The sequence below is a fragment of the Diachasma alloeum genome, unplaced genomic scaffold (assembly GCF_001412515.2).
Source record: "Diachasma alloeum isolate Michigan unplaced genomic scaffold, Dall2.0 Dall_scaffold_00177, whole genome shotgun sequence".
In the NCBI taxonomy this organism is placed as follows: Eukaryota; Metazoa; Arthropoda; class Insecta; order Hymenoptera; family Braconidae; genus Diachasma; species Diachasma alloeum.
This window is the reverse complement of record NW_021680343.1, coordinates 832,549-860,517: the sequence shown is the minus strand read 5'-3', so window position 1 is coordinate 860,517 and position 27,969 is coordinate 832,549. Positions and strand designations below refer to the sequence as shown.

Genomic DNA, 27,969 nt, shown 5'->3' with positions numbered 1-27,969 from the left:
CACTCCTGTCAGTCGATTTTATGTTGTTCTCTTGATGAAACATGTCATTGAGAGTTGGAGCAAGGGTTGAAATAATTGGGAAGGACTGCCAGGGTGAGATCGCCTGGATCGGACATCCGTCTTTTGCGGCCGGCAAGTGGATTGGGGTCATTCTTGATGAGCCCAAGGGGAAGAATAATGGCACCATCAAAGACAAATCGTACTTTCAGGTTAGTGATTTGACAGATGGATGTTTGATTTTTTTGGCTTTATGGGTCGTCTATTTGTGCTTTGATTTATTCAATCATTGATTAATTCATTCATTGACTCGCTTATTTGTGGACGTCCACATGAAAAGGGACCACTTTGTCGATTCTAGTTTCCGAGATATTCACGTTTTTGTGTCAGCAACTCCCATTTCCACCAATGTTAAGGTGTTTTTTCCATGTTCTTCAACGACGTCATTTTTGACACTATGAAAATCATTTTGGGCTCAAAATGTGCGGAATTTTATCAATATTATCAGAGTATACATAACACCATATCGACAAAGTGGTCCCTTTTCAGGCGGACGTCCACATTTATTTGATTCATTGTGTCACAGTGTGCAGAGAATCATGGGATGTTCGTACGTCAGACCCAAGTGGTGCTCTTGGACAGCGCTGGGAACAGACAGGATCCCACGAGCCCAGGGTCAACTGGGAGCACTGCAACCACTCCTGATGATGGGGCTGCCAGGGCGCGAAGTCGACTCAACAGGTAATCTTGCATTTAGAAATGAGAGAATCAGCAATTTTTGATCAGCAATCTGTTTTGATAAATTTATTCTAGACTTGGGAATATTTCGAGTTCATCTTAGCTTGATAATTTTATTTCGCAAGATCTTTTTTCATGTTAATTCTTGAAAGAAAAATATTCGTTCATAAATTAATAAATAAACAAATGAGTGAATAAATTAAAATAACTGTTATAATAATAAATAATACTTTTTTTGGTCGAATGAAAAAATCGTAAATAAGAAATTTTCACTCGTTTGTATCAAAAAGAGGGTGGGGCAAAATGGGCACTTGACTTTTTTCCAATATTTATAGGGGAAAGATACGGTTTTAATAATCAATAGCTCAAGATCAACAGAGTGAAGTTTTTTTTTCATTCTGAAGATATTTTTTTGGGTTTTAAATAAGAATAGACTTATTTCAATCGCATCATTTAGTCGGGAGATATTGGTGATGTAAGAAGACTTATTTTACCTCATCTTCCTCTGATTCAGAAAGGGGATGAATTTTTTATGGAAAGAAATTATCCCGTTTTATCAGTGAATGAATGAGTTATGAAATTGAGAAAAAAGTCAGTTTTCATTTCGCTCTGTATATCGATGTTTAGGAAGGTAATTATAACAGCTAGATATCTCTAAATCATTTCTTAAACTCTGTCATTTCATGCTAGCACAAGCATCCGCAGGAGGAACGAGCCCACCGCGTAAGTTCCTTGCTGTCTCGTGCTTGAACAATAGAGGATGAAGTTTTGTTCCCAGTTATCTTGATTAGAAATATTTTTTGTTTTTGTTACGTTGAGAATCAGTTGTGAGGGGGTGGAACTAGACACATCTAGGAGGAATATTCTTTCAACAATATTTATATCTCCCCTAGATACAGAGAAATATTTATTGAAAAATCTGCATATTCTTTGAAAATTCTTCCTGAAAATATTTTTTTTTTGAATATTTCTGAAATATTTCCCAAATTTGGTTTTAAGGCTCTATCTCTCATAGTTTCCGAGATAATCGCGAAAAACGAACATGCCAAAAAAAATTAATTCAATTCATCTTGTATAAGGCCTAGGAAGTGGAAAAACGCAATCCTGATGTATAAAAATACAACTGCGTGAAACACACAGGCGTATCAAAATGCAACTGCGTGAAACACACCGGTGTATAAAACTTCAACTGCGTGAAACACAGAGTAGTATAAAAATACAACTGCGTGAAACCCACAGTAGTATAAAACTTCAACTGCGTGAAACACACAGTAGTATGAAACTTCAGCTGCGTGAAATACACAGTAGTATGAAAATTCGGCTGCGTGAAACACACAAACTTCACGCATGCGTGGAGTGTATGGAGTGTACGGGAGTGATTCACGCAATGGTGCGAATAGTCACGGCCTTAAAAAATTCAAAAAACTGTCATCGAAATTTCAATGCTCTCTCAAAATCAAAAACTTGACTATGCTGAATTTCCAAGGTAACTAACAAATTCCACGAACGACATGATCTCAGGTTGAATTCAAATGAGCAACATTAAAAACTCACACTAACCTCTTACTTAAATATCAAAGAATTTCTAGCAGTAAAAAAAACAAATTCAAATTTTTCTTGAGAACTTTAGTAGACAATGTCAAGAGCTAGAAAAAACTGCTCTCCCAAGAATAATCCATTTCCCCTAGATTCCACGTCACCTCACAGCTGAACTCTCCCTTAAATCTGAAATAAAAATCCCAATAATTATATTTACCCCATATGCATGCTGGCTCGTTTTAAGCGTTAGGAGAAAAACATCTCCCGCCCAGCCTAGTCGTCAGCATACCGAGAAACTCGCTGGGTAAGGACCAAAATGTGTGATCACCCTCTGCTCAAAGTATCATACCCATCTCTTGCTGCCTACCACAAACAATCACCAGGGCTTCATGTACCACCAAATAGCACCCGTTTCACTATTGAACCTGACATCCAAGGCAATCGATTGATAAATCTAATTATTTTTCAGTTCGAGGCTGTCATTGGCGGGCAGTAGAACCCAATTGAGCACCCAGAGCATAGAGAACCTCTCAGGCTCAATTCACGAGAGGAAAGATGCCATTGAATCTGGAATTCCAGTTCCAACGGCTGTAAAACGTGCTTCATTCGTCGAGGTAAATTCAATCGTCATACCTCACATTTACCTTTTATTTTCCTTATGCACCTTGTTCTGTTCTGTATGTTAAGTACCTTAGACTATGGACTGTGGACGTGACAATATTATTATTATAAAAATAAAACAACAATTAGGAGATGATTTTTTTTAATGAACAAGAGGAATTCAGTGTGAAGAAGAATTTAGTGATGTCTTGGTTTTTAAAAATGTTTGAGTTACACCTTGATTTGTGGACGGTTGAATCACTAATTGTTAAATGTGGGATTGAATGTACTATACACGTACGTGTTTCAGAAGTCCCCTAGCACGAGCTCGCCTACCGGCAAAAGGCCAAAGGCTCAAGACGATCGCAATAATGTAATTAATTATCATTAATGTTTACTACAGTTACTTAAACCTAATTGTCATTGCTGTTAATTATTTATTACCACAGTGTTTAATTATTTTCCACCCTCGAGGTTTGATTTAACTAATTAACTCATCAAACTCAATCATCGTTAGATTTTTTTTTGTAAATTTTCTTCATAGACTTCATGGTTAACACATCCCTTATTTTACCCCTTCGACATTCTACATCTCATGGTTATTCTGACTAAATATCTTCTTTTTATGGATTATTGGCTATTTTTAATGTAGCTCTTGTGGACTAACAGGATTATTTAGTTGTTGTTTGTATGATTAATCACATTTTTAGTTGAATTTATTTTTTAATCCTTTGTGATTGCTTATTTCTGGTTGATGACTGTCATTAACGACTAATTGTTTCACTCGATACCTTGACAACTCCACACTGCTCATCTTATGCTTGAGAATAGTTGGGGGTTTCTTCAATGGAAGCAGAAGTAATTTTTAATGCAGAGATTGAAGGAACATCCTGTCAATAAACGAAATTTTCACGAGTTTTGTCTGCTCAACTTATTGTTATTTTATTGGAAAAAAATAGACGGGATTCGTGGAGACTTTGAAGCCACACTTTGTGCCTGGACAAGCCATGGCTGGCTCCATGTCCAGTGCCTCCAATATCGAGGAGAAACTCAGTCATCTTCAGCTTGTTCAGGAGAATGAGAATTTGAAGGCACAGGTAACAATTCAATCCACAACAAATTATCATTCGGTTTATTTGAGGTCGGGATGTTATTTTCACATTTCATTCGTCGGATTTTTTAGGTCAGTGATTTAACTGAGAAAGTGGAAACACTCAGAGTCAAGAGGATGCAGGACAAGGAGCGAATGAAGGATTTCGAGAAGACGAAGCTTCAGTTTGAACAGTTGTTGGAGTTTAAATCGAAGGTCATGGAGAGTCAAGTGAGTGAGGAGAAGAGTTTCAGAATAAATTTAATTCCCAAAGAACTAGGGTGGACCGACCAATTGCTGGACGGTTAAGAGAAATTCGAGTTTAGTGGTGGGATCTAAAATAAAAGAATTACTAAATGGGGATATGATGGCTTCCATACCTTCAAGAATGAGAATAACGAAACAAAGAATAATTAAATTAAGAAATAGTTGAATGCAGCCGAAGCCCCTGATTTCTGGACGACTGAGCCGTATTTTTATTTATTTATTGAATGTCCATCAATAGAAAAAATAATTGACCACATGATTATACACGAGTAAGATTATTGGAAGGTGAAATAATCAGTGCAATTTTCATTTGACTATTTATGGAATATTCAATGGAAGTAGAAGTCGTCCAGAACCTAACTCCCGTCCAGAAATTGACCCATTTACCTTAAACCATCAAAATTGAGTCTTGAAAATTTCACGCAAAAAATCAACGTTTTGTTTCTTTCTATTAACTTCAGCCAATTAATTTTCCGTTATTTATTGGAATAAAAATTCAAGAATGTTTCAATTAGCAGAAAAAAATTATTTGAAGTGAAAATAACGAAACAAAGAATAATTAAATTAAGAAATAGTTGAATACAGCTGAAACCCCTGATTTCTGGACGACTGGGCCGTATTTTTATTTATTTATTGAATGTCCATCAATAGAAAAAACAATTGACCACATGATTATACACGAGTAAGATTATTGAAAGGTGAAATAATCAGTGCAATTTTCATTTGACTATTTATGGAATATTCAATGGAAGTAGAAGTCGTCCAGAATTTGACCTGTTTACTCTAAACCATCAAAATCGAGTCTTAAAAATTTCACGAAAAACATCAACGTTTTGTTTCATTCCATTAACTACAGTCAATTAATTTTCCGTTATTTCTTGGAATAAAAAATCGTTTTACATTCTTCACGGAATTTCCATAGCCAGCACTACCAAAAATTCTTGCAAATACCCAATGTCACATTAAAAAATCAAATCTCAATCATATCCCAATGATTCTCTTCCCAGGCAAGTCTCCAACGGGAGCTCCAACGAGCCCGCCAAGAAGCCCGAGAGGCCCAGCACGCGAAGAACGTCTACCAAGAGGAGATGGCAGACCTTTCAGAAACCGTAGAAATGGCGACTCTCGACAAAGAGATGGCAGAGGAGAAAGCGGAGACCCTCCAGATCGAGTTGGAGCAACTCAAAGAAAAACTGGAGGAGAAAACCCTCGACCTGGAAATCCTGCGAACAGAAATGTCCGAGAGAAGCGGTGGTGCAGTGTCCTCAGGAGCCCCATCGAGTTTCGAAGTAAAACAACTGGAGCAACAGAACACTCGTCTCCGAGATACCCTCGTGAAGATGCGAGACTTGTCAGCCCACGAGAAGCACGAGTTCCAGAAGCTCCAGAAGGATTTGGACCAGAAGAAATCAGAGATCCTAGAGCTGGGAAGAACCAAGGAGAAATTATCAGCTAGAGTCGAGGAGATGGAGCACCAGATAGCGGATCTCCAGGAGCAGGTGGACGCAGCCCTAGGGGCTGAGGAGATGGTGGAGATGTTGGGCGAGAGAAAAATGGCCCTTGAAGAGCGTGTGGCCCAGCTGGAGGAGGCAGTGTCTGATCTCGAGCAGCTCCAAGATATGTCAGACCAATTGGCAGAGTCATCCAAAGAACTTGAACTAGAACTACGAGAGGAATTGGACATGGCATTGGCAGCATCGCGAGACGCCCAACGCCACAAGGACGCAGCCCTGGAGACCCTGGCAGATCGTGAGATGACGATCACAAAATTCAGAGAACTAACAAACCAACTCCAGGAGCAATGCCTCCAGCTCCAAAACCGAGTGCAGTCGACAGAGTCCTCTCAGTCAGGTGGGACTGAGCAGCAACTGGCTGAAATCCTGGACTTCCAGAAGACATTTGCGGAGTCTCGAGCACAAACGAAAGCTGTTGACCTCGAGCTGAGGAGACTAGACGCTGATGAAGCCAGGAATCACGTGAAATACCTCCTCTCCTTCATGCCCCCAGCCTTCCTCACACGCGGAAACGATCACGACGCCATAATGACCCTCCTACTCATCCCCAGGATGATCCAGAAGACCGAAATAATAATCTCCCAAGTCAGGGACAAATACAGTGCAATAGACAAAGTAGACAAGTCAGGATTGTTGAAGGGGCATTCAGTCGCTCAATACGCGTTTAGGAGTCGTCTCTGTGGCCACATGTACGCCCTCCAGACGTCCCTGGGTAGTTTCGAATCGAGTCTCAACGTCTGTTCCCCGGAGATTCTCCTCAAGGTGGGGGCAGCCTACCCTGAGATGGCAGCCCAGGAGAAGTCCCTGGACTTCCTAATTCAACTGGCGAAAAAGGATCAGCTGGATGAGAACGTGCCGACGGATGGCATCGAGAAGTGCTGCACCTACTTCTCGAACATGTACCCAGTGATGTTTGGGGAGAGTACCCTGGCTAATCAAGCAAGAATGGTGATCAATGGCACAAGAACCCTGGGAAGTCTCTGCAACGCAATTGTCACTGAGGCAACATCAGTTAAAACCCTTCTGGAAGGCGAGGGCGGGGATATTGGCCTTCTCTGTCAGCACATCGAGACCACAGGCGAGGTTATCCAGAATAATCTCAACTCAGCACGACGCAGGGTACCTAGGGACCACACGAACACATCCACCACTGGACTGAACCTAGGACTCGACAAAGACTGGCCCGAGCAGTTCTCCAATTGCTACCAGAGCGCAGTCAAGATCACGAAGACCCTGCAGGATCTACTGAAGACAGCTCTTCAAACCATTATCACTAATGGAGATCTGGACACTGGACTGAGTGCTGAAAAGCTCAAGGAAATGGCTGCAATGTCCACGGAGAGGATCTACGACACTGACGATCTTGGCCCAGTGACCACTATCAAAGGAAGTCTGGCTATTGTCCAGCAAATGGCGACCAATCTGGCCCAGAAGATGGCGGAGTGTGAGAATGAAATGGCGATTGCAGGTAATGCAGCCCAGACAGCGGACTCCAGTGCTGATATCATTTCTCCCATTCAACTGAGAGCTCAAGTGGTCAGGAAAGAGTCCGAGGAGACGAAGATACTGGCCAGAAAACTCGAGACGAGGGACGTGGACATTCGGGAGGCTAGATTAGCCCTTCGAGAGAAGCAGGAGGAACTGTCGGAGATGGCGTTGAGGAAGGAACTTGCTGAGAAGAAACTGGCGACTCAGCAGCACGATCATGAGATGAATATCGATAAACTCAAGAGGAAACTCGAGGAGGCGCAGAATCAGTTGAAACGAAAGGAGAAGGAGTTCGAGGAGACGATGGATCACTTGCAGACGGATATCGATAGTTTGGAATCGGAGAAGGGACAGTTGAAGGAGAAGCTGAAGTCCATTGGGAAGAAGGTGACGACTCCCATTCCTGGAATACCTTCTGGGGTGGAGGGGGCGATGAATGTGTCAGCAGAGAGTGCCACACTGGGAAGTCCACTCGGTTATGACAATAAATTACTGGTGCAGGAGATTGCTGCGCTGAAGGAGGCCCTCAGCAATGAGAATAGGGTCAAACGTAAATTACTGGCTGAGTCTCTGAGGAGCAAGTTCGAGGCTCTGGCGCCACTCCCAGTGGTTCCTCCGGTCAAAGTCGATGCTACAATCCAGGAACTGCAGCAGAAGAGGCTTCAGCTGCTGAAGGATGTGCAGCAGGCGTCGGTTTATCCTGTTGTTCCTGATTTGAGTAGAACTAGGGTTGACAAGGAACCGCCAGTCCTGGAGAAGGCTTCACCTGCTTATGAACTCGTCAAGAGGCAGATGGCTATGAGGACGCTGATGGCAAGGGCTGAGGAGCTTTCTAATAAAGTCAGGGAGACCGCCATTCGCAGGACCTTGGGGGGAAGGGCTCCGGCGAATTTCGCTGTATTTCCGAGCAGAGAAATGTCCACTGTCATGAAGGAGAGGGACTGCCTGATGGCAGCCAAGATTTATATTCCCTTTGAGGGACCCTCTGCTGCACACAATGTCAACGTTGGCACTGAGGAGCTACGGAAAGTTCACTCGCTTCTGTGTTATTGAGGGAATTGTGGTGAAGTGGTAAATAGCGATTGAGGGATTTTTTTTTCCGGAGATTTGATCATCTGTTGGGGGAATGCAGGGGTATCTACGAGAATCTAGGGGAAGGGACAGCAGACTTTTCTTTTAGTTGAAGCAATGGCAGAGGATTATTCTTGATGTTTTGTAGGTGGGAAACGCTGACTTGTTCGTGAGCAATTTGGGAAATAGGGATTCTGTTCGGTTACATTTACCACTTCACTACTGGCACAATGCCTATCGTAGTGTAGTTAAAAGAGGAAACACGTGATGCTTTAACATTAAAGTATTTTAAGAGAAACTTTTCTGACATTAATACCTAAGGGATCGTGTATTTATTGCAGCCAGGAGGATTCATCATGAATTTTTAATTAATTTTTTTTACGTTTAGTGCTCTGTTGATGAATTTTAATGAACGGTGTAATTAATTTTATGAGGAAAGGAATAAAAACGAATATATACGAAAATGAAGGATTGTCGAAAATTTGAGCGATTGATGACCTGCCCTGTTATAGAGGTGTTTAGACCGGAAAAAATATTTTTGCCAAATATTTATTTACTTGATAGAAGTATTTATTTTTTCGAAGTCGTATTTCTTCAATCGAATTAGTCCGAGCCTGATTAGTTTGCGCAGGACTTTGGATGAACTCTAATAATTATTCGCCTTTTCTAAATTTCTTATTTTTTAGAGAGAAGAATTTCGATAAATTTTTTAATATTGATACTTATTGAAGGAGTTCACTCGTGTTATAACTGACATGATCATCTTCTAGAGCACTATAATTAACGTAATTGAAACCTAATGAGGATTGCCTAGGACTGACTCGACTGGAGAAATACAGCATTGAAAAAATAAATACTTCGCTTGAGAAAACGGATGTTTGGCAAAAATATTTGTCTCTCAATGTATGTGAAATTTGATTTCAACAGATATCGAGTATTTCTTCCCGTATATTCATTGCCTCATACAAGACAAGATGTGAGGCCCTAATATTCTCGTTTGTTTATCAATCAATAAAGAGGAAGAGATTATCATTCAAGTATAGCAACAGCTTATTATTTCTCAGGGAAATGTAGAAAACTAAAATTTCTCATGTGGAATATTTCAATTGGATTTCGATGAAATCATTTTCTCTTTTCGTCATTTTTTTTTTAAACCATGTTTTTATTCACAACTACAACTGGATATTTACATTGTTTACATAAAAAAAAGACAGATATATAAAAAAAATTAACGTAATATATCTAGTTTTTACACTAAACCATGGTCACTTAGTGACTCTCGGGTTTAATCATTATAATGTGGTTATTTCGATGATTTTATGTGAAAAGAAAAATTTTTTTTTTCAATTTTTGTTTTTGCTCCATTCAGTAGCATTTAGTATCTTTTTTTAGGGCGCTTAAAGTACTTCCTCAGTGAGTTATACTTGGTGGAAATTTCGCAATGAACTGAAGACCTAAAATTTGGATCATATGTTGTTGAGAAGATGTAAAAACGACTCCCAAAATTTCCAGTATTTTTTCCACGCGAATTTTTGAGATATCCATCGTCAAACATTCAATTTTTGTCTTTTTAAAGTTTTTGTCGATGCATATCCCAACAATTCGCGTGGAAAAAATACTTGAAATTTTGGAAATCGTTTTCACATGTGCTCAACAACATATGACCCAAATTTTAGGTCTTCAGTTCATTGCGAAATTTTTACCAAGTATAACTCACTGAGGAAGTACCTTAAAAAAATATTAAAAAAAGGAAAATTTGTCCAAAAAAGAAATTACATAATTGTATTTATGGTATAAAAAAGCGTTCCTATTTTCGGACAATAGATTCTGATAGATTTTCGGGATTATCTGCTTATCTTCGTTAGATATTTATGAAATGGTTGGACCTACCTCCAGAAAACTGAGGCGCTGCGATCGACGTTTGCAAGCAAACATGGCCGACGTTGGAGCGAAAAAAAAGAGCCAGGCGAAAATATCAAGGTTGCCGTGAAAAACACCACAAAGTCATCACTTCAAGCATCCCAATCCACATCTCCCCTTATCAGTGGAGATATTAACTAGTTATTTGTTCCCCCGAATGACCGTAAAAACTTATCGATTAGTTTCAACCGCGATACCGCGCAATTGAGAGGGATATCGAGTCGAGAAATCTGGCGGGCTGTGGCGACCATCACACACAAAGGTAACGATTGTAAATAGTCGTTAAAAAATGAAAATAGTCCTATACTCTCGGAATTCAAACTAATTCACGATTTTTCCCGGTGTTTTCAGATGTGCGAGGCGACAGTCACCGACGAGGAATCTGCATATCGAGCTACATACTACAGCGGTAATGCCAACGACAAAAACAATTTTTTAATATTTTTTTCTTCCGAGTGGAAGCATTGCAATCCTTCGATTTTCACATTCTCTAATTTTGATTGGAAATGATGTAGAATGGTCTGAAGCGTAAAAATACGAAGCTTGGCGACCATGTCTATATGTCTCCACGTCCGCCCCCTCCAGGATGGTCAATTTTTAGAAAATTGAGTAATCAAGTGGCTAAAGTAATTCCAAAAAATCTGAAATTTCGTCAGATTATAGGTCTTAATGAGGACTAACTCGCTGCAAACTTTCAGCCCGATCGATATAATAGTTTTGATGAAAAAGCGATTCGTTTTTAAATCGTTTTTCGCAAATATCTTCCAAAATAGTGGACCGATTTTGATTTTTTTATTTTCGAAATATTCGTTTCGACGCTTTCTATCTAAATCAATCAAAACATATATACCAGTTCATACAAAGTTTTCGAGATATTCGCGTTTTTCCGTTTTTTCATAGAAAATCTTCGTAAACACTCTAGCTTCTGCAAAAATCGAAATATCAACTTGAAATTTGGACAGAATCTTCCTCTCATGATAACAATGTTTCGTGTTGAAGATGGGTTCAATCGCCTGAGTAGTTTCGGAGATATTCGACTTTTTNGTAGCTTGTGCAAAAATCGAAATATCAACTTGAAATTTGGACAGAAAATATGTATACCCGCTCATACGAAGTATTCGAAGTATTGGAATTTTGATATCACCCGTGGAGGTGGCAGTAACCATCTGAAATTTCTGCCGCTAGTTAGTGTTGAGAAGCTAGAAACTTTCGTAATATTTCAGACCATTCGGAAGCCCGCAATGCCATCAATACATTAATGGCGAAAAAAAATAAGATATCACTCAGTGACATGCTCACTGTCACTTGACACGCCATATGCTCGCTGTCCCCTGCTTGTTTCAGCTTCTGAAGCATTAATTCTTCACATTTTTCTCGTCGTTTCTTGTTGCAGGTGTCACGTCGGTGAAGCGAGGAAAACTGTCCTGCTCGTCGTGTGGTAATACTATCAGTTTTGAAGCTGATAATTATTATGCACATCCTTTTTTGGGGATTCTACAGTGTCAGGTGAGTCACACAATTTCAGAAGTGAATTTAAGGAAAGCATTGGACAGGGAGGAAATCTATTCATTGAATTTTATTTTTATTGGAAGAAGAGTAGACAACAATCTCTGTGATTTCAAGATACGTTGGAGAAAGTGAAAACAATGTTGATGTCATTTCGTGAAGTTTTGGTCATTATTTTAGCTTTGCCAAACTTGTGAATCAATTAATGTGTAGTATTTTTACTTATTGAAAAGAAAGAGAGGTCTTTAACAATAGATGAAGAGTCTAGGGATCAAATAACACGAAGAAAATCAAAGCAACAGTTATCTAATTGTCATTTCATGAGCTTTTGACAATGATTTTGACTTCGTCAAGCTCACGAATTGATAAACTTTTTGCCTTGTGAGATTGACCAAAATATATAATTAAAAAATGTACTTTTTTGTGTAACTTCAGCCCTGCTGTGACCAGTTTCGTGTCCTCAAGTCTAGTCTAAAGGTCAAAGCCTGGAAGAAGAGATGTTTGATGTGTGGATCTGACCATTGTCAAACCCTCTATCCATGTCCAGTGAAAAATTGCCCGTACTCATTCTGCAAGGTAACATACGGAATATTTCGTGATGGAAGATGAGATGTCCAAAAAACTTTCGTTCATGTATTGATCGTTAAATTCCCACGACAGTTAATTCCTGGAATATTCAATTAAATTGCATTATGCCCAATGAGTTTCAAGACCCAAACTGCCATTTCAGTATTTTAAAATTTCATAAGATTTTTTGAATTTCCACGATGACTAGAATATTTTATTGGCAATTTAATCTTCAACTGAAATCAATTCACAACATTAGGAACTCAAAGGCAGCTGTGACTAATTAAAAACAGTTCCATAATTCAGTGCCAAAACAGAACAGTATAAATCCACTCATCTCCAGGCCCAGTTTTTTATGAATATCTCCAAATCTCAAGACAAAATACAAAAAAAATAGAAAAAATTCTCCAGAATCGAAGATATTCATCTAAACGATCCAAAAAATTTCCTCACAATCAACCCACCTAATTTATCTTCAGAACTGCATCAAAAGAAATGCGTCAAGTGCGCTCCTGCTGGCAGACACAACCACCTGGAAGTGCTTCGTCTGCCTGACAAACCCCCTGTGGGAGGCACGAGGCGTCTGCGCCACCCTCATGTCAGCATCCCCCAGGTAAAAAAACACAGCCCCCCCTCACTCTCTCAGTTCCCCTCTATTTTTTTTATTTCATTAGTATCGGTGTTCACGGAATGCAAAACACATAAAAAAGCGAACATTGAAATTTCAAATTTCTTTTTTTTTCTTTACACCATCTTCCCCATTATTTTTTAACACATCCCCATAGCATTACAAAACAACTTTAAAACCGCAACTCTCCCGTAGAATTCATGAAACAGCCAATTTAACAAGCATGTTTACTGTTGCACACGCATTAAAAAAATTAATAATGATAAATTCTTCATGATCACCTCATCGAGTCCCCAATAGAGAGCCCACCGAAGTGATAAAGAGTGTAAAAAAAAGAAGTTTGAAAATTCAATGAGACTTCCAATGAGAAAAGATTGAGCTCCGAATAATCAGCCTAAACCGTACCAATGAAACCAAAAAATAAAGAGAAGAACTCTGAAACATGCATGCAAGTAAAAAAAACCCATCAAAGAGTGAAATATTTTCGATTGGGATACTTGTGTTTCAGAAGGAGGAAAAAACAAAAAACGGTACGTGAAGAATCCTCCGAAGACGACGACATTGACGATATAAAAGCTCAGATGTCTAAAAAAAGCTCTAAAGTGTCAAGAGTATCAAAATCCAACTCGTCATCGAGTGTTCGAGGGAGAAGACCCCCCCGAAATGCCTCAAAGTCATCGGCGAATAAGACCGAAGAGGACAGTGACGATGACATCGAGGTGATATCAGTATCAAAACCGAAGAAATCGTCAAAACAGAGAAAAACAAAATCCTCGAGAAGAAAAGATTCATCAGAGAGGAGTTCAGTGGAGAGGAGCTCGACTCCGGAGTCATCAGGACGTCAGAGCAAACTCTCGACGAGCCATCCAACAAGAAGAACCCGAGCAGGATCCTCAGACTCGAGGAAGAGCACCCAGAGGTTCACGCAGAGGCTGGATCACGTGAAACGACAGAATTCAGACTCTTCATCTGGAAAGGAGTTCACACAGAGGAAGATCATCAAGGAGAGTTACGTCACCCTCCAGAGACTCTCAGTGCTCGAGAAGGACTTCACCCACTCTCCTGATGAGCCTGACAGCCCAGTGGGAACGATATTATCGAAGCAACAGGTGTTCTCCCTGAAGAACTCCCTCCAGGACTTCATTCACAGTCTGAAGTCCACTTCCAGGAGGATGATGGAGGCTGCTGAGTCACTCCAACGACAGTACTCCCAGAAGGAGACGATCAGGCCAGTGGAGGCGACCAAGTGGATAGCAGAGTGCAAAAACACAGCTGCATCCTTCAGGAAGAAGATCGATGACAATGAGCATACCCTCGTCAACAAGTTCGGTAGCTGGTGTAAAAAGACCAAGATCAAGAATATTTTCATCAGCACCAATGGGATCGATGACTCTGTGACACCATCACGAAGTGGTTTGAATAATACGAAGAAGGGGAGAGGTGTTGTTCCTTCGTCGAGTGATGAGGATGAGAGGGAAGTCAAGAGTCGAGAGAAGAGCTCCTCGGTGGAGAGGACTCCTGAGGTCTCTGAGTGCGAGAGTGCTGAGATATTTACTCAGGATGAAGAGGCACACAGCAGCAAGACTAAGAGCAAGAGCAGGAGGAGGAGGGGAGATAAAAGCCTTTCGCCAGTTGATGAGGAGATGAATGGGGGTACGAGTGATGGGGAACAGTTGGGCTCCTCCTTCGGGCGTGCTTCACGGGTTCCAGAGGCTCTTGTTGAGGTTGACAACAGGGGGAGGGGGAAAAGTGATGCCGAGGGGTCTTCCAATGACGACATGTTCGCTGATTCTGATGATGAAGAGGGGAAGAAACGCCAGGAGAAGAGACAGGGTGAGAGGAAAAAAGCTGGGGAGAAGGAGCGGTTGAGTGACTCTGGTAACACGAGTGAAGAGGTCTCCTCCCCAGGGCCAAAGTCCAGTAAAAAATCTAGGAAGAGAGTGGAAAAGGCGAAACGTGTCAGCTCTCGTGAAAAATCACCGGACCATTTGTTGCTGTCGGGAGATGATAAAGATGAAGAGAATAAGAGGGACAAGAAGAGGAAGAGTAGATCATCGAGGAGTGATTCTGATGCTGACCGGAAGTCAAAGAGGAAACTCAGCACAGAATCTTCGAAATTATCAGAGGGGAGGAAGAGGAATAAATCGGAAGAAGCCAAGAAGAACAAAGTATCATCATTTGTAGACTCTGATGCTTCATCAGATGGGGACAAGAGTAAAAAAGCCAAGGCTGTGAAGAAAAAATCCAAAGCTCTGTCTCAAGATTCTTCTGACGACGAACGAATAAGCAGATCTAACGAGAAAAAGAAGAAGGCGAAGGCTCTAGTGGCTTCAGACGTTGATTCGTCAGATGACGATGGGAAATTGAGTGAAGCTGATGAGAAGAAAAAATCCAAAACCCTGTCTCGAAATTCGTCTGACGACGAACGAATGAGCAGATCCAACGAGAAAAAGAAGAAGGTGAAGGCGTCGACTCCAGTGGCTTCAGACGTTGATTCGTCAGATGACGATGGAAAATTGGTTAAAACAGTTGATGAGAAGAAAAAATCCAAAACCCTGTCTCGAAATTCGTCTCACGACGAACGAATGAGCAGATCTAACGAGAAAAAGAAGAGGGCGAAGGCTCTAGTGGCTTCAGACGTTGATTCGTCAGATGAGGATGGGAATTTGGGTGAAGCTGATGAGAAGAAAAAATCCAAAACCCTGTCTCGAAATTCGTCTGACGACGAACGAATGAGCAGATCCAACGAGAAAAAGAAGAAGGTGAAGGCGTCGACTCCAGTGGCTTCAGACGTTGATTCGTCAGATGACGATGGAAAATTGGTTAAAACAGTTGATGAGAAGAAAAAATCCAAAACCCTGTCTCGAAATTCGTCTCACGACGAACGAATGAGCAGATCTAACGAGAAAAAGAAGAGGGCGAAGGCTCTAGTGGCTTCAGACGTTGATTCGTCAGATGAGGATGGGAATTTGGGTGAAGCTGATGAGAAGAAAAAATCCAAAACCCTGTCTCGAAATTCGTCTGCCGACGAACGAATGAGCAGATCTAACGAGAAAAAGAAGAAGGCGTCGACTCCAGTGACTTCAGACGTTGATTCGTCAGATGACGATGGAAAATTGGCTGAAGCACCAAGCCCCCAGCCCGATTCCTCCTCTGAAGAAGAAGTCACGACAAATTCTAATGATAAACCCAGGGAGAATGAAGAGCCCTCAGCTGTTGGTGAAAATGACAGCATCCAGTCAGTCGTGGACTCATCAGACGGAGAAACAGTCAAACCAAAGAAATCGAAGGATTCTAAATCGAAGGGCGACTCGTCCCCAGAGGAAAGCGAGGGTGAGGAGAAGAAGAAGAAGAAGAAGAAGAAGGCTCAACGTCGATCCTCACTGGAGAAATCAACAGAGAAGTCCAAGGAGGAGAGAACCTCGTCCCCAGGGGCAGCTGATGCTGAGGAAGTAATGAAGAAAAAATCAGGGCTGACTTCAGAGGATTCCTTCGTCACAGCGATTGAGACTAGTCCTCCATCGGATAAATTCAGCAGAGACAAAGATGCAGTTGGAGAGGCTCCTGACGTTGAAGAACCTGCGAAGGATTCTTCACTGGATTCAGCCTCATCAGACAGTGGTACAGTCACACTGAGCCAATCAGTTGAATCTGGTAAGAAGAAATTAACTGAGGCTGAAGAGGCTGCCAAGAGAGACTTGATTAAAACTTCATCAGAGTCTGAACATGAGGAGGAAACGTCCGATAAATCGGTTAAAAAATCCAAGAAGCAATCAAGAGCATCGTCTAAAGAGAATTCTGATGCTGAAGAACGAACCGAACGACCTGAGTCCCCTTTAGAATCTCCTGAGGAGCTTGAAGACACAATAATTGAAGGTGATGATAAGTCCAAGAGGAAAGGATCTCCAGAGCTTTCTGATGTTGATGAGATGGCCAAGAAAATACTTCTGCGCAGTGAATCGTCATCAGACGTGGCTGAGGGGTTGGACGAATCAGAGAAGTCCGATGAGAAACGAGTGTCTGATTCTGAAGAGAGAGCCAAGAAGATGCTGTTGAACTCAGACTCATCGTCAGACGACAGAGAGGTGGAGGAGTCATTGGAAAAATCTACGTCACAGGCACCGCACGAGGAGACAACGAAAGACTCGCTTCTCGAGCCAGACACATCGTCAGATAAAGTATCGGATGACACTGCCTCCAAGGGGAATGAGAAGAGGGCGAAGGAGGCACTTTTGGCCTCAAACTCATCCCTAGATGATCTGGACACTTCCAAGACAGAGAAAACTGCTGGGGCTTCAGATAAATCTGGAGATGAGGTGGAAAGTTCTGCTAAAGAATCCGATAAATCCAGGAAGAAAGAAAAATCAAAATCAGATTCTTCAGTTGCCGAAGTTGGTAGAACTTCTCCAACTCAAATCTCAAAGCCCAGTCCCAAATCGAAAAAATCAGGGCCCAAGAGAGCGAAAGACCTTGATGCAGAAGCAAAAAAACTCCTGTTGAGATCATCATCGTCGTCTGATGAAGACGAGGATAAAAAGAAGAAGAAGAAACTTCCATTGAAGAAGCCAGCAACTCCCAGCGATCGAGATTCAGACAGTATGTTCTCATCTCCACGTGTCAAGAGGAGAAAGCTCAACATTAAAAATTCAGAATTTTATAAGACTGATAAAAAGCTCAGGATGGGATGTTCGGTGGTGGTGAACAGGCTCTCGAATAATATTCTCAGGCGTCATGCAAGGGCATTGAAAAAATCTAAAGAGTACCTTGAGGATAAAGAACTCAAAAGGTACTTGTAATTCATTTTTTTCATAACGTTTTTTGGCTTGTATCATTTATTGACGATGATGTCCCTAATAAAAGGCTTCAGTTGTGTTGAGTGAAGAGAATTATTGAACCTCTCTTGGTATTCCTCAGGGGAGAGGAGGGTAATGTAAACATTTTTCCGAAATTCAACCGTTTTTTTTTTCTCATTTCGAAGGTATTTTTTTCAGAGGTTGGAATGAATTTTAATTTATTTTATGTGTATTTTCGGCTTGAGGTGATCCCATTTTCCTCAGCACTCCCTCGTCAGGATGAAGAAGACGAACTTGACGCTCTCCTATTCACCTTGTTCTCCGGATAACATTAAAACACAAAAAAATTCACATTTTCGTTTCAGTCTGACAACTCTAGATGGCCTTGAGAAGACCCGCAAGCGAGACAAGGGAAATGCCTCAGACTCATCAGACACAACATCGACAGCGAGAGCGAAGAAGAAGACCTCCAAAGAGGCTAAGGACACCCTCGTGGACCACCTCAACGTGAATGGAGAGAAGATTGACACTGGTGACAGTTCCAGCAGCGAAGAGGACCGTGAGACTCGCGAGAAATCTCAATTATCAGGTGACCTGCAACACGACGCTGAAAAACTCGCCAAGAGCGCCCTGATGGAGTCGTCAGACGAGGACAAGCCCGTGACATTGTCCTCGGACGATGAGCCGGTGAAAAAAAAAAAAGACAAGAAAAAATCAGGTAAATCGAGGGAGAAGCCGCCTGAGGGTGAGGGCACCTCCTCGAAGTCGAGTAAAGCTGACTGGAAGAAGAGTAAACTCTTAACGATGAAGCTATCATCATCAGACGAGGAGGAGCAGTCCCAGAAGTTCGAAAAGAAGGTTCAGAGACTCTCCCAGAAGGACTCTGAGGATTCAGACTTTGAGGACGACTCCAAGAAGAAGAAGAGAGTGAGGAGACGTCGATTGAACTCGGACTCTGACATAAAACTGACAGACGAGGAGCCTTCGAATGACTCGGAAGACCCTCGGGAGTCTTCCAAGCCCGAAAAGAAAGGGAAAAAACGATCGAAGAAGGGGGACAACTCGTCTGACTCTAGCTCATCATTCAAGAGTCGTCCAAAGCCCAAGAGACGTAGAGTGAGAACAGCTGGGACAGACAGTGACAGTGACATCGAGGAGATTGCCAACTCGCAGGGATCCCCCAACAAGTCAGGAAGAAAGAACATCAGGAAAGTCATCAAGGACACGAAAGTGGCTGATGACACTAAGCAGGCTGCCAAGCAGGAGGAGGAGAGACTGAAGAGAATGGCAGAGCGTCAGAAGCTCTACAACGAGATGTACGAGGCTAGACTGGCTGGTGAGGAGAAGGTGGACAAGTTGATTCTGGATTTCGACGAGGAATCCAAGGAGGAACTCCTGAGTGTCCACGAGGGATTGGTCAAGAGGCTGAAGCCCCACCAGGCCCAGGGAATAAAATTCATGTGGGACGCCTGCTTCGAGTCCCTGGAACGAGCTAAATCCACCTCAGGCTCTGGCTGCATTCTGGCGCACTGCATGGGTCTAGGAAAATCCTTCCAGGCTGTGACACTGACCCACACACTTCTGGTGAACACTGAAAAGACTGGAGTTCGAACTGCTCTCGTTGTGTGCCCCTTGAGCACAGTATTGAACTGGGTGAATGAGTTCAAGATCTGGCTGAACGAGGTGAACGATGGGGACGACGTGGAAGTATACGAGTTGACCAAGTTCAAGCAGAATGCTGAGAGGAGATTTCAGCTTGAACGTTGGCAGAGGAAGGGTGGGGTCATTATTCTTGGGTACGAGATGTACAGGAATCTGTCGAATCCAACGAAGAAGATGAACAAGAAATTGAGGGAATCGTTCTTCAAGTGTCTGGTGGAGCCAGGGCCTGACTTGGTTATCTGTGATGAGGGACATTTGCTGAAGAGTGAGACGACAGCCATCAGCAAGGCCATGAGCAAAATAAGAACACTCAGGAGAATTGTCTTGACTGGTACTCCTCTTCAGAACAATCTCACAGAGTATCACTGCATGGTGCAATTTGTCAAGCCGAATTTACTCGGTACTAAGAAGGAATTCTTGAATAGATTCGTCAATCCCATTCAGAATGGACAGTTTGACAATTCCACTGAGTACGACGTTAAATTGATGAAGAAGAGGGCTCATGTACTTCATAAGATGTTGGAGGGCAGTGTCCAACGGTTCGACTACTCAGTACTGACTCCATTCTTACCTCCCAAGCAGGAGTACGTGATATTTGTCAAGTTATCGGATATTCAGATCCAATTGTATCAGTATTACATCGACAATTTGGCGAGGAGACAGAGAGCAGCTGGTGGATCACTGTTCGCTGATTTCCAGGCACTTCAGCGTATCTGGACACATCCAATAGCCATTAAACTCAATGCTGATAAGGCAGCTGAGAAGAGAATACGTGAGGCGAGTGATTCAGAGGGTTCACTGAAGGATTTCATTGACGATGGAAGTGACGACGAGAGCAGCAAGAGTGACAGCACCATTGCATCGACCAGCAGTTCAAAGAGTAAAAAGAGTGATGTTCCTGTTAAACGTCACACCAGGGCTAATGCTGATGTTGAGGAGGTTGTTGAGGAGCCAGTGCAGGAGCAAGAGTGGTGGAGCCAGTTCCTGCAGGACGAGCACTTTGAGGACCTGAGGATATCGGCAAAGCTGAGGATTCTCTTTGAGATCCTCAAAGAGAGCGAGAACATTGGGGACAAAGTCCTCGTTTTCTCTCAGTCCCTCTACTCACTCACCCTGATCGAGAGATTTCTAGCCACGATTGATAATGAGACGCAGAATAATCTGGACAATCCCTCGGAGTTGGTTGATGGCCACACTGGCAGCTGGTCCCTGGGGCTGGACTACTTCAGGCTCGATGGACAGACGTCAACCGAGAACAGGAGTCTCTGGTGCAAAATATTCAACAGGCCAACCAACACAAGAGCCAGATTGTTCTTGATATCAACGAGAGCTGGTGGTCTTGGTATTAATTTGACAGCTGCCAACAGAGTCGTCATCTTCGACGCCAGTTGGAATCCATCCCACGATGTTCAGAGTATATTCAGAATATACAGGTTTGGACAGAAGAAACCGTGTTATGTCTACAGGCTGCTGGCTGCTGGCACCATGGAGGAGAAGATTTACAACAGACAGGTGACGAAGTTGTCTCTGTCCTGTCGAGTTGTTGATGAGCAGCAGATCGAGAGGCATTACACACACTCGGATCTGGCTGAGTTATACACACTGGACAGACCTCCGGAGACACCGGAGACCATTGGCTGCCCGAAGGATCGACTTCTCGCTGAGATATTTTCGAAGCACAGGGATATTGTCGTTAATTTCCACGAGCACGATTCATTATTGGAGAATAAGGCTGATGAGGGATTGGACGAGGAGGAGAGGAAGCAAGCCTGGTTGGAGTACGAGCAGGAGAAGGCTGGAAGACCACCAGTCAATCCAATGATGAATATGGGCTTCAATTATCAGGATCAGTTGCTCCAGTATAATCAACAGATGATGAATACACTCTCCAATGGCAATGCCATGCAGATGGAGCTCAGCAATCTACAGAGATTGTACCAGAAAGACTTCCCTAATATGACTCCTGAACAGCAGAAGATGATGGCCACCAAGGCACTGATGGATATGTACAGTTACATGGAGAATCAGGCGGTTATGTCCAGCAGGGTGGCACAACCATCCATGGTGGCACCTGCAGCGAGCTATTCCAATCCCACTAATACGCTGGCTAATCAACTGGCTCAGGAGGCTTACACCAGGCATCATCAGCAGGCTAAACAGATGACAGCTTATCAGAAGCAGTTGCTCTATGCTCAGCAGTATGGGAATTTTAAGAGCATTGCTGGAGGGGCGCAGAGGGCTCCACAGAATGCCAGCATGTATAGGCAGCCCCCTGCCACGCAGGGAGGGGCCACTGCTTCCAGTGATCCTGATGTTCTTGAGGTGAGCGTTGATGATTTGAATTTTTGGGGTCAGAAAAAGACAAATACTGTTCCAATATCATTACTCATTCATTGTTATAATATTAGGCTTGAAATTTGAAGTGAAAAAGATTGAAATTTTGAACAATGACAAAGGTACAGGAAATTTTGGAGAATTTTTTATTGACGAATCAGTTGATTTCTTGAATATTCAAGTAATTCTCGATTTTCAGGTACACGCGGCACTGAAAAACCTTGAAAATTGTTGAAAATTCAGATAATTTATTGCCTGAATCTATTGAAAATTGAATTGTATGTTCTTTCATTGAAATATCAATGATTCTTTAACATGAAAAACCCAATTTTCTTGAATTTTCAAGATGAATGAGAAATTTGGGAAACATTTTCAATTGAAATTGAATTCAAACTCACAACATTGAAAATTCAGATGACATTGCGACTGAAATTTCAAGAAATTTCTAACAGTGATTCGACAGTCATTTTATTTCAACCGTCATTCATTTTTTGATTGATCAGATGATCAATTGTTATTGATCATTTGAATTCAATGGAACATTTGTTCTGGAAACTAATTGAATGGACTTTAGAGGGAATTAATTAAATACTGAACAGAATGCACGCCACTGATTGTTTAATAATGATTTATTCATTAAATTTGTTTGAAAACATTGTTTTTCAGATAATTCCAAGCACAGCAACGTCCAACAGCACAGCCCCGGCATCATCAGCTCAAAGTAAACCATCAAAGTTTCAAGAAGAGTAAGCAAGAGGCTGCTGACACTATTGACAAAATCAATTATAATTCAAAGAATTACGGAGGTAATGAAAAAATTCTCTCATCTCCAGTAAATTTTCTCTGACTTTGACACCTAGAAATATCTTGTGATGGTGAAAAAACGGCCAATAGGCTTTCAGTTGTGACAGAGGATTAGATCGACTAAAACTGTTTTTTTTTTGTTTCTAAAAGAGTTGGAAAGAATTGTAGGAATCGGAATTTTTTATAACTAGTTTATTATCAATTATCATAGTTTTTTTTTCTATTTTCATTATTTTCATCGTAAATGTAATGAAATAAATGAGCTATCGATTGTCTATTGGGAAAAATATCGAGGCAAACTTCGTTTCCATCCACTCTTCAACAGTTTCTTCAGTTTAATTTTAGTTTTTAGATAATCAGTATTGTTTGCTTGATTTGTCATCTCGTGGGGATCTACCCTGTGATCGTAGAGCTCATCAGCAATCAGTTTATTCCAATCACTCGTCATTCTGAGATTATCAAATTTAATCCATGCTGTGTAACGATAGATTTTTGTACGCATTGTGTAGCCCATTATTCTGATGTGCTGAAGACGTGGCTCATCACTGTTTGGTGACCACGTTGGTGATACACCAGGTCGTGGATATTGACTGAATGCAGCTCTCTTCCACTTTATAGTCTTGAATAAATCATTAAACATTCATTATCATCAACATCGTCTGTATCATTTTCGAAAAGGTAAATTTATCATCTCAGTGTAGTAATCATTATTTCTGGAATACCTTGTTGCGGGAAATTGCGTTGATAACGGGGACAAAACTGATTCCCTCGCTGCAGATGATTTCAGAGCGATTTTTGGGACACGGCTCTATAGGGTTGCCAGATAACTCAGCGATTGTGGGGAATAAATCCACTAGTTCAACTATTGCATTCGTTTTTAGTTTCATTCTTTGTTGGTGGCTATTGGGGAGGGACACGATCAGGGGGACTCTGACAGCTACCTCGAAGTTACTGTATTTTCCCCATTGAGAATGTTCACCTAGAGACCATCCTGGAATTTTAGGCTTGATGATATTGGAGATCAGAAGAGAAATTGCGATGGGTGAAGCACTGTTGGAAATTTTTTGAAATTTCGTGGAAGATGCTGTAGTAAATCTAATGAGAGTGACATTGAATCTGATTTAGGGAAACAATGGTTATGAAATTTCAAGTTTTAAGTAGAATTCACGGAAATTCCGGAGTTTTCGGTGGGAGTGAGATGGAAATTTTACAACTTGATTGAATTTTCAGTGGAACATGAATATTCAGTAACAAAATGACATGAATTTTCAATTTTTCCCTGAATTTTTCAGATTTTTCTGAATTTACAGAGAATAACTGAACTGAAAAATCAAGTTTCAAGTATTTCATTGATTTTCAGATCATTTGAACAGAAAATCAATGGAATATTTGATTCTTCAATGACAAGATTTCCTGAAAATTCAGTGGAACTTGAACACAATAAAAATTGTCGAAATTTGGCATGGAAAATTCAGACGAAAATTTTTAACAGTGTCGTCCGAAATCGACTTCTTGATTTAATTATCGCGATACTGAAGCATCTCAGGGGAAAATGTCAGAAGAGAATTTTCTTAGCTGAAGAAATTCCCTACAAAAAATATTTCTGACATTTTCTTCTCAAGTATTTCGTTATTGAGATAATTAATAATAAATTTTCTCACCGTGATCAGACGTTAATATGACAACAGTATTATCATGAAGTCCCAATGCCTTCAGCTCTCCCATCACTCCCCCGATCAACTCATCTACGTACGAAACGGCTGAATAATACGATTGCAATATTTTCTTTCCAAAATTTTCTGGTATTCTCTCCCAGGGAAACGTCAGATTCAGCCTCTTCACGTCCTCTCGCTTCCGTAGATCGATCCAGGGGTTGTACGCAACACTGCTGATGTTATCAGGCCAATAATAATCGTTCAGTGTGAATTTGTCCAGGCAGTGATGTCCTGCGACGTGAAAATGCCAAAATTCACTCAATTTTCAAGTGCGAATGAGTCATCCCAGCTTCAGGATGAATATTTGGTGAATGTCAGATATATTCAGAGAAATAATCTCTTTGAAAATGAAATCAACTCATCCTTTTCGCATTTTACACCTGAATTTTTATTGGGGGAGAGCGGGGCAAAATGAAACAGCCGAAAAATTACTATTTGACGCAGTTCAAGCAAAAAAAAATTATTTATCAACTTTTGTTTATCAACTTTTTTCATGATAGGGAGTACTGATGAGAATAATAATTTTCTAGTCGTCTTATAATTCAATGGATTATAATTCAATTGATTAGATTAGGCGAATTACACTTTTCTCTTTTCATTCGATTGAAACTCAGCATCACATTTTCCTTTTTCCCCCTCTGGGTCTCCCTCTGGGCCTTGCTTTGCACTTTGAATTTTGCTGTTTCATTTTATTGTCATTTAATTCATTGACAATATCTTCTGCCGCCAAAAATTCTCAATTATTATTCTCATCAGTACTCCCACGAATAGACAAAAGTTAATAACAAAAAATATTTGATAATTTTTTTTTTCGCTTGAATTGCGTCAAACTGTTGTTTCTCGACTATTCCATTTTGCCTCACTTTCCCCTACATTGAGAGAAAAACGACAAAGTTCTCAAACAAAAAATATTTTTTTTTTAATTATCAAAACAGGATTTTTTTGTGCTAAACATACAGAGAGTGCGCCGGAGTGAAAATTTTTTGTCGCAAAAATAGATTTAGTAGTTGAAAAAAAATTGCGTTCTCTGTACACGCAAGAAATGTCATTTCTCGCACTACTCCTTCGTTATTCGATACCCCCATACGTATTTTGCTCCCGAAAAATCTTTGTTTTATGCCAAATAAGGGACAGTAGTTTTTCGTTTCGGTTGTCTAATAATCACAGACAACAAATGAACCCTTAAATGAAACAATAATAATGATATGACAGCAGTCTTGTAACTTAGGGATAAAATATTAGTTGATAAATTTCCCTCTACGTGAGATATTTTCATCCTGAAAAGGCACCGTCTGGTGTGAATTATCCGCCTCTTGAGCCAAATATTTCATTGTTGTCGAAAGCAGAACAATTATTCATGTTTGACACTTTCAAATTCGAACCAAACAAATTCTTTTTTGGCAATTTTCAACTAGCGATTTTGTTGGCCCAAACAAGACTTGTTTGACAACGTGTTTGTTTTTCTCTCAGTGTACGTTTGAAGGAATAATTTTTTGCTTCTGCTATTACTCAAGTATTCTCTGGGATACTTCAAGGGTATGTGAGGTTTTTCAAACCCCAGTGCCAAGAGAAATGGTTTCTCCCCGTTAATCTTCGTGATATTCTTCTTATAATTATTCAAATAATCCTTGGCAGCCTCGAAATTCTCGATATCCGGTAGAGTTCCCAATGGCATTGACGAAACGTCCACTGGACACACCTAAAAACCCAAAAGGTGAAGTGTAAATAAATCCTGCACATTTTGTAATGACTTAATATATCTGAACAAAAAATAATAATTAAATTCGCTTGAGAATGAGATGAATTACTAGATTGCGTGCGGGTAATCTGTCGTCGTTTGAGGTGCAGAGGGGAGTGTCTTTGTACCGATTAGTGTACGGATGAAAGGCCTCTCGGCTCCAGGAGTAGGGACTGTCGTCCGAATTGTTCGAACTGACTCCTGAATGCATAATTGTTGTATCGATATTGAGTATGTTATTTCAATATTTAAATATGTTATTTTTAAGACTAGATGTAGTGAATGTAGAACTAATAAACGAGGGTAATTCACTGAAGTTTTCTTTTCTGATGAGTAAATAGTGGAGTAATGGGATCACCTGGGTGGAACACCTTTCCTACTGACATTGTGGTGTAGCCGTGGTCCTTCAGGTATTGTGGGAGAGTTGTAAAATTGCCCGCGGCCTCTCTCCAGTAGCTGTAGAAATCGTAGAGACCGAGGGTGTCTGGCCTGCGGGATGTGAGGAAGGAGTTTCTACTCGGCGCACACAGCGCTTGCTAGAAATAAATCGTGAAGGGGCTCGAAAACCTAGCGAATTCGAGAGAAAATTTTGGTGGATTCTAGTAGCTTTCGGCTGACTCTGTTGAAGAATTCCACAGCGTAAATACGTTTTTTTTTCGTAGAAATCGTCCGACAGAAACTATTTTATTGAAAAAACGAGGAGAATTTCATCTGTCTGCTAAACTTTTTTTTAAACGGTTAAAAAATTTTGGTTACATTTGAGGTACACTTTTTGGAAATTTTTATTACATCAAGTTCTCCTGAAATTTCAAGGAATTTCGTCATTGAAAATTTAGAATTTCATGGAAAAATCAATGAGAACTATAAATTTCAGTTCAATTGTTCCATGAAAATGAATAGAAATTGGGAAAATTCCGGTAAATGGACTCTTGAGTTGTCAATTGATGGAATGAAAAAAAGAATTTGGCACTGAATATTCATATTTTCACAGAAAATTCAAATGAATACTACCCGAAAGTAAATTTCGTAAGTTGTTCCACGCATAAAAAAATTCAATAGAAAGCCTAGCGAATTCGCTAGAAAATTCTATTGGAATTCTATAGGAATTCTGTGGGGTTCCTATAGGATTTCTATTGGAATTATATTGAAAAATTCTACTCGTTTTTTGCGCTCAGTTAAAAAAAACTCAATATATTTTGAATTTCTGTTCGAATTTTTCTCTTGAGATTTTTTTTATTAGAATTATTGGGCACAAATTATCTTTTTTCCGCTGGATTTTGTTTTGTTTTGGATTACAGAATCTGAGTGGACAAAACTTAGAAAATTGATGCCCAAGCATTTTTACAGAAAAAATCTCAAGAGATAAATTCAAACACAAATTCAAATCTACAGATTTTTTCTTATCCAATATCCAATAGAATCAGCGCAAAAAACAAATAGAATTTTTTTCAGTAGAATTCCAATAGAATTTTCTAGCGAATTCGCTAGGTTTTCTATTGAATTTTTTCATACATGTCCCTCTGCATTTTCTTCGTTTCTCATTACAAAATCCAAGAAAAAAATCGGAAAATTCGTGTCCAACTGGACGGTTTGCCGTAGAAAAGCAATAAAATCCTCCCCCAAAATTAAAAAGTACTCTGTACCAAAAAAATCCCCGAGATAAAACAGAAAACAGTAATAATGAAAAATAAATAAAGAAGAAGACTACTTCAATTACAAAATTATGTCTAACCTGTGCGTAAGCTTTATCAAAAGTAATCCCATTTTTCGCGAGTCTGTCGATGTTCGGAGTGAAGGCTTTCCAATCGGAGTAGCAGCCCAGGGCGGGGCGCAGGTCGTCAACAATAATCAAAAGAAAATTGGGTTTCCCCAGGGAAAATTTGAAGACGAGAGGTAGAATTAATTGTGCGAATATTCCCCGCATTTCGGTGGGAGTGCGAAGTGATAAAAAAGATGGCAATGAGGGGGTGGCGGGTGGGCGTACGCATGCTTCCAGAG

At 40.8% G+C, this 27,969-nt stretch overlaps 3 protein-coding genes across 7 annotated transcripts; 2 read left to right on the top strand and 1 right to left on the bottom strand.

Moving 5' to 3' along the window:
• Position 1: 1 nt before the first annotated feature.
• Positions 2-8,772, top strand: LOC107037654 (dynactin subunit 1). Of its 5 annotated transcripts, none has more exons than XM_015256320.2 (9): positions 2-209; positions 584-738; positions 1,426-1,458; positions 2,519-2,578; positions 2,744-2,888; positions 3,188-3,247; positions 3,834-3,971; positions 4,058-4,195; positions 5,239-8,772. In XM_015256320.2, the coding sequence occupies exons 1-9, from the start codon at positions 42-44 to the stop codon at positions 8,284-8,286; spliced, it is 3,945 nt and encodes a 1,314-aa protein (XP_015111806.1). In that variant the 5' UTR covers positions 2-41; the 3' UTR covers positions 8,287-8,772. The 5 variants fall into 5 exon arrangements, with proteins under 5 accessions (XP_015111806.1, XP_015111797.1, XP_015111813.1 ...); XM_015256311.2 differs by having other exon boundaries at positions 3,185-3,247; XM_015256327.2 differs by lacking the exon at positions 2,519-2,578 and having other exon boundaries at positions 3,185-3,247.
• A 1,464-nt stretch (positions 8,773-10,236) lies between these two features.
• LOC107037648 (transcriptional regulator ATRX) lies at positions 10,237-23,171 on the top strand. The gene is made up of 8 exons (XM_015256298.2): positions 10,237-10,486; positions 10,576-10,633; positions 11,618-11,730; positions 12,166-12,306; positions 12,777-12,910; positions 13,434-17,711; positions 18,084-21,702; positions 22,381-23,171. Exons 2-8 carry the CDS (start codon positions 10,576-10,578, stop codon positions 22,462-22,464), a joined length of 8,427 nt encoding a protein of 2,808 aa, XP_015111784.1. The 5' UTR covers positions 10,237-10,486; the 3' UTR covers positions 22,465-23,171.
• Positions 22,713-27,895, bottom strand: LOC107036955 (iduronate 2-sulfatase). Its single transcript, XM_015255237.2, has 7 exons — positions 27,704-27,895; positions 26,330-26,507; positions 26,042-26,172; positions 25,743-25,932; positions 24,180-24,464; positions 23,241-23,509; positions 22,713-23,137 (listed from the first exon to the last, which is right to left on the bottom strand). The coding sequence occupies exons 1-7, from the start codon at positions 27,893-27,895 to the stop codon at positions 22,793-22,795; spliced, it is 1,590 nt and encodes a 529-aa protein (XP_015110723.1). The 3' UTR covers positions 22,713-22,792.
• Positions 27,896-27,969: the final 74 nt, after the last annotated feature.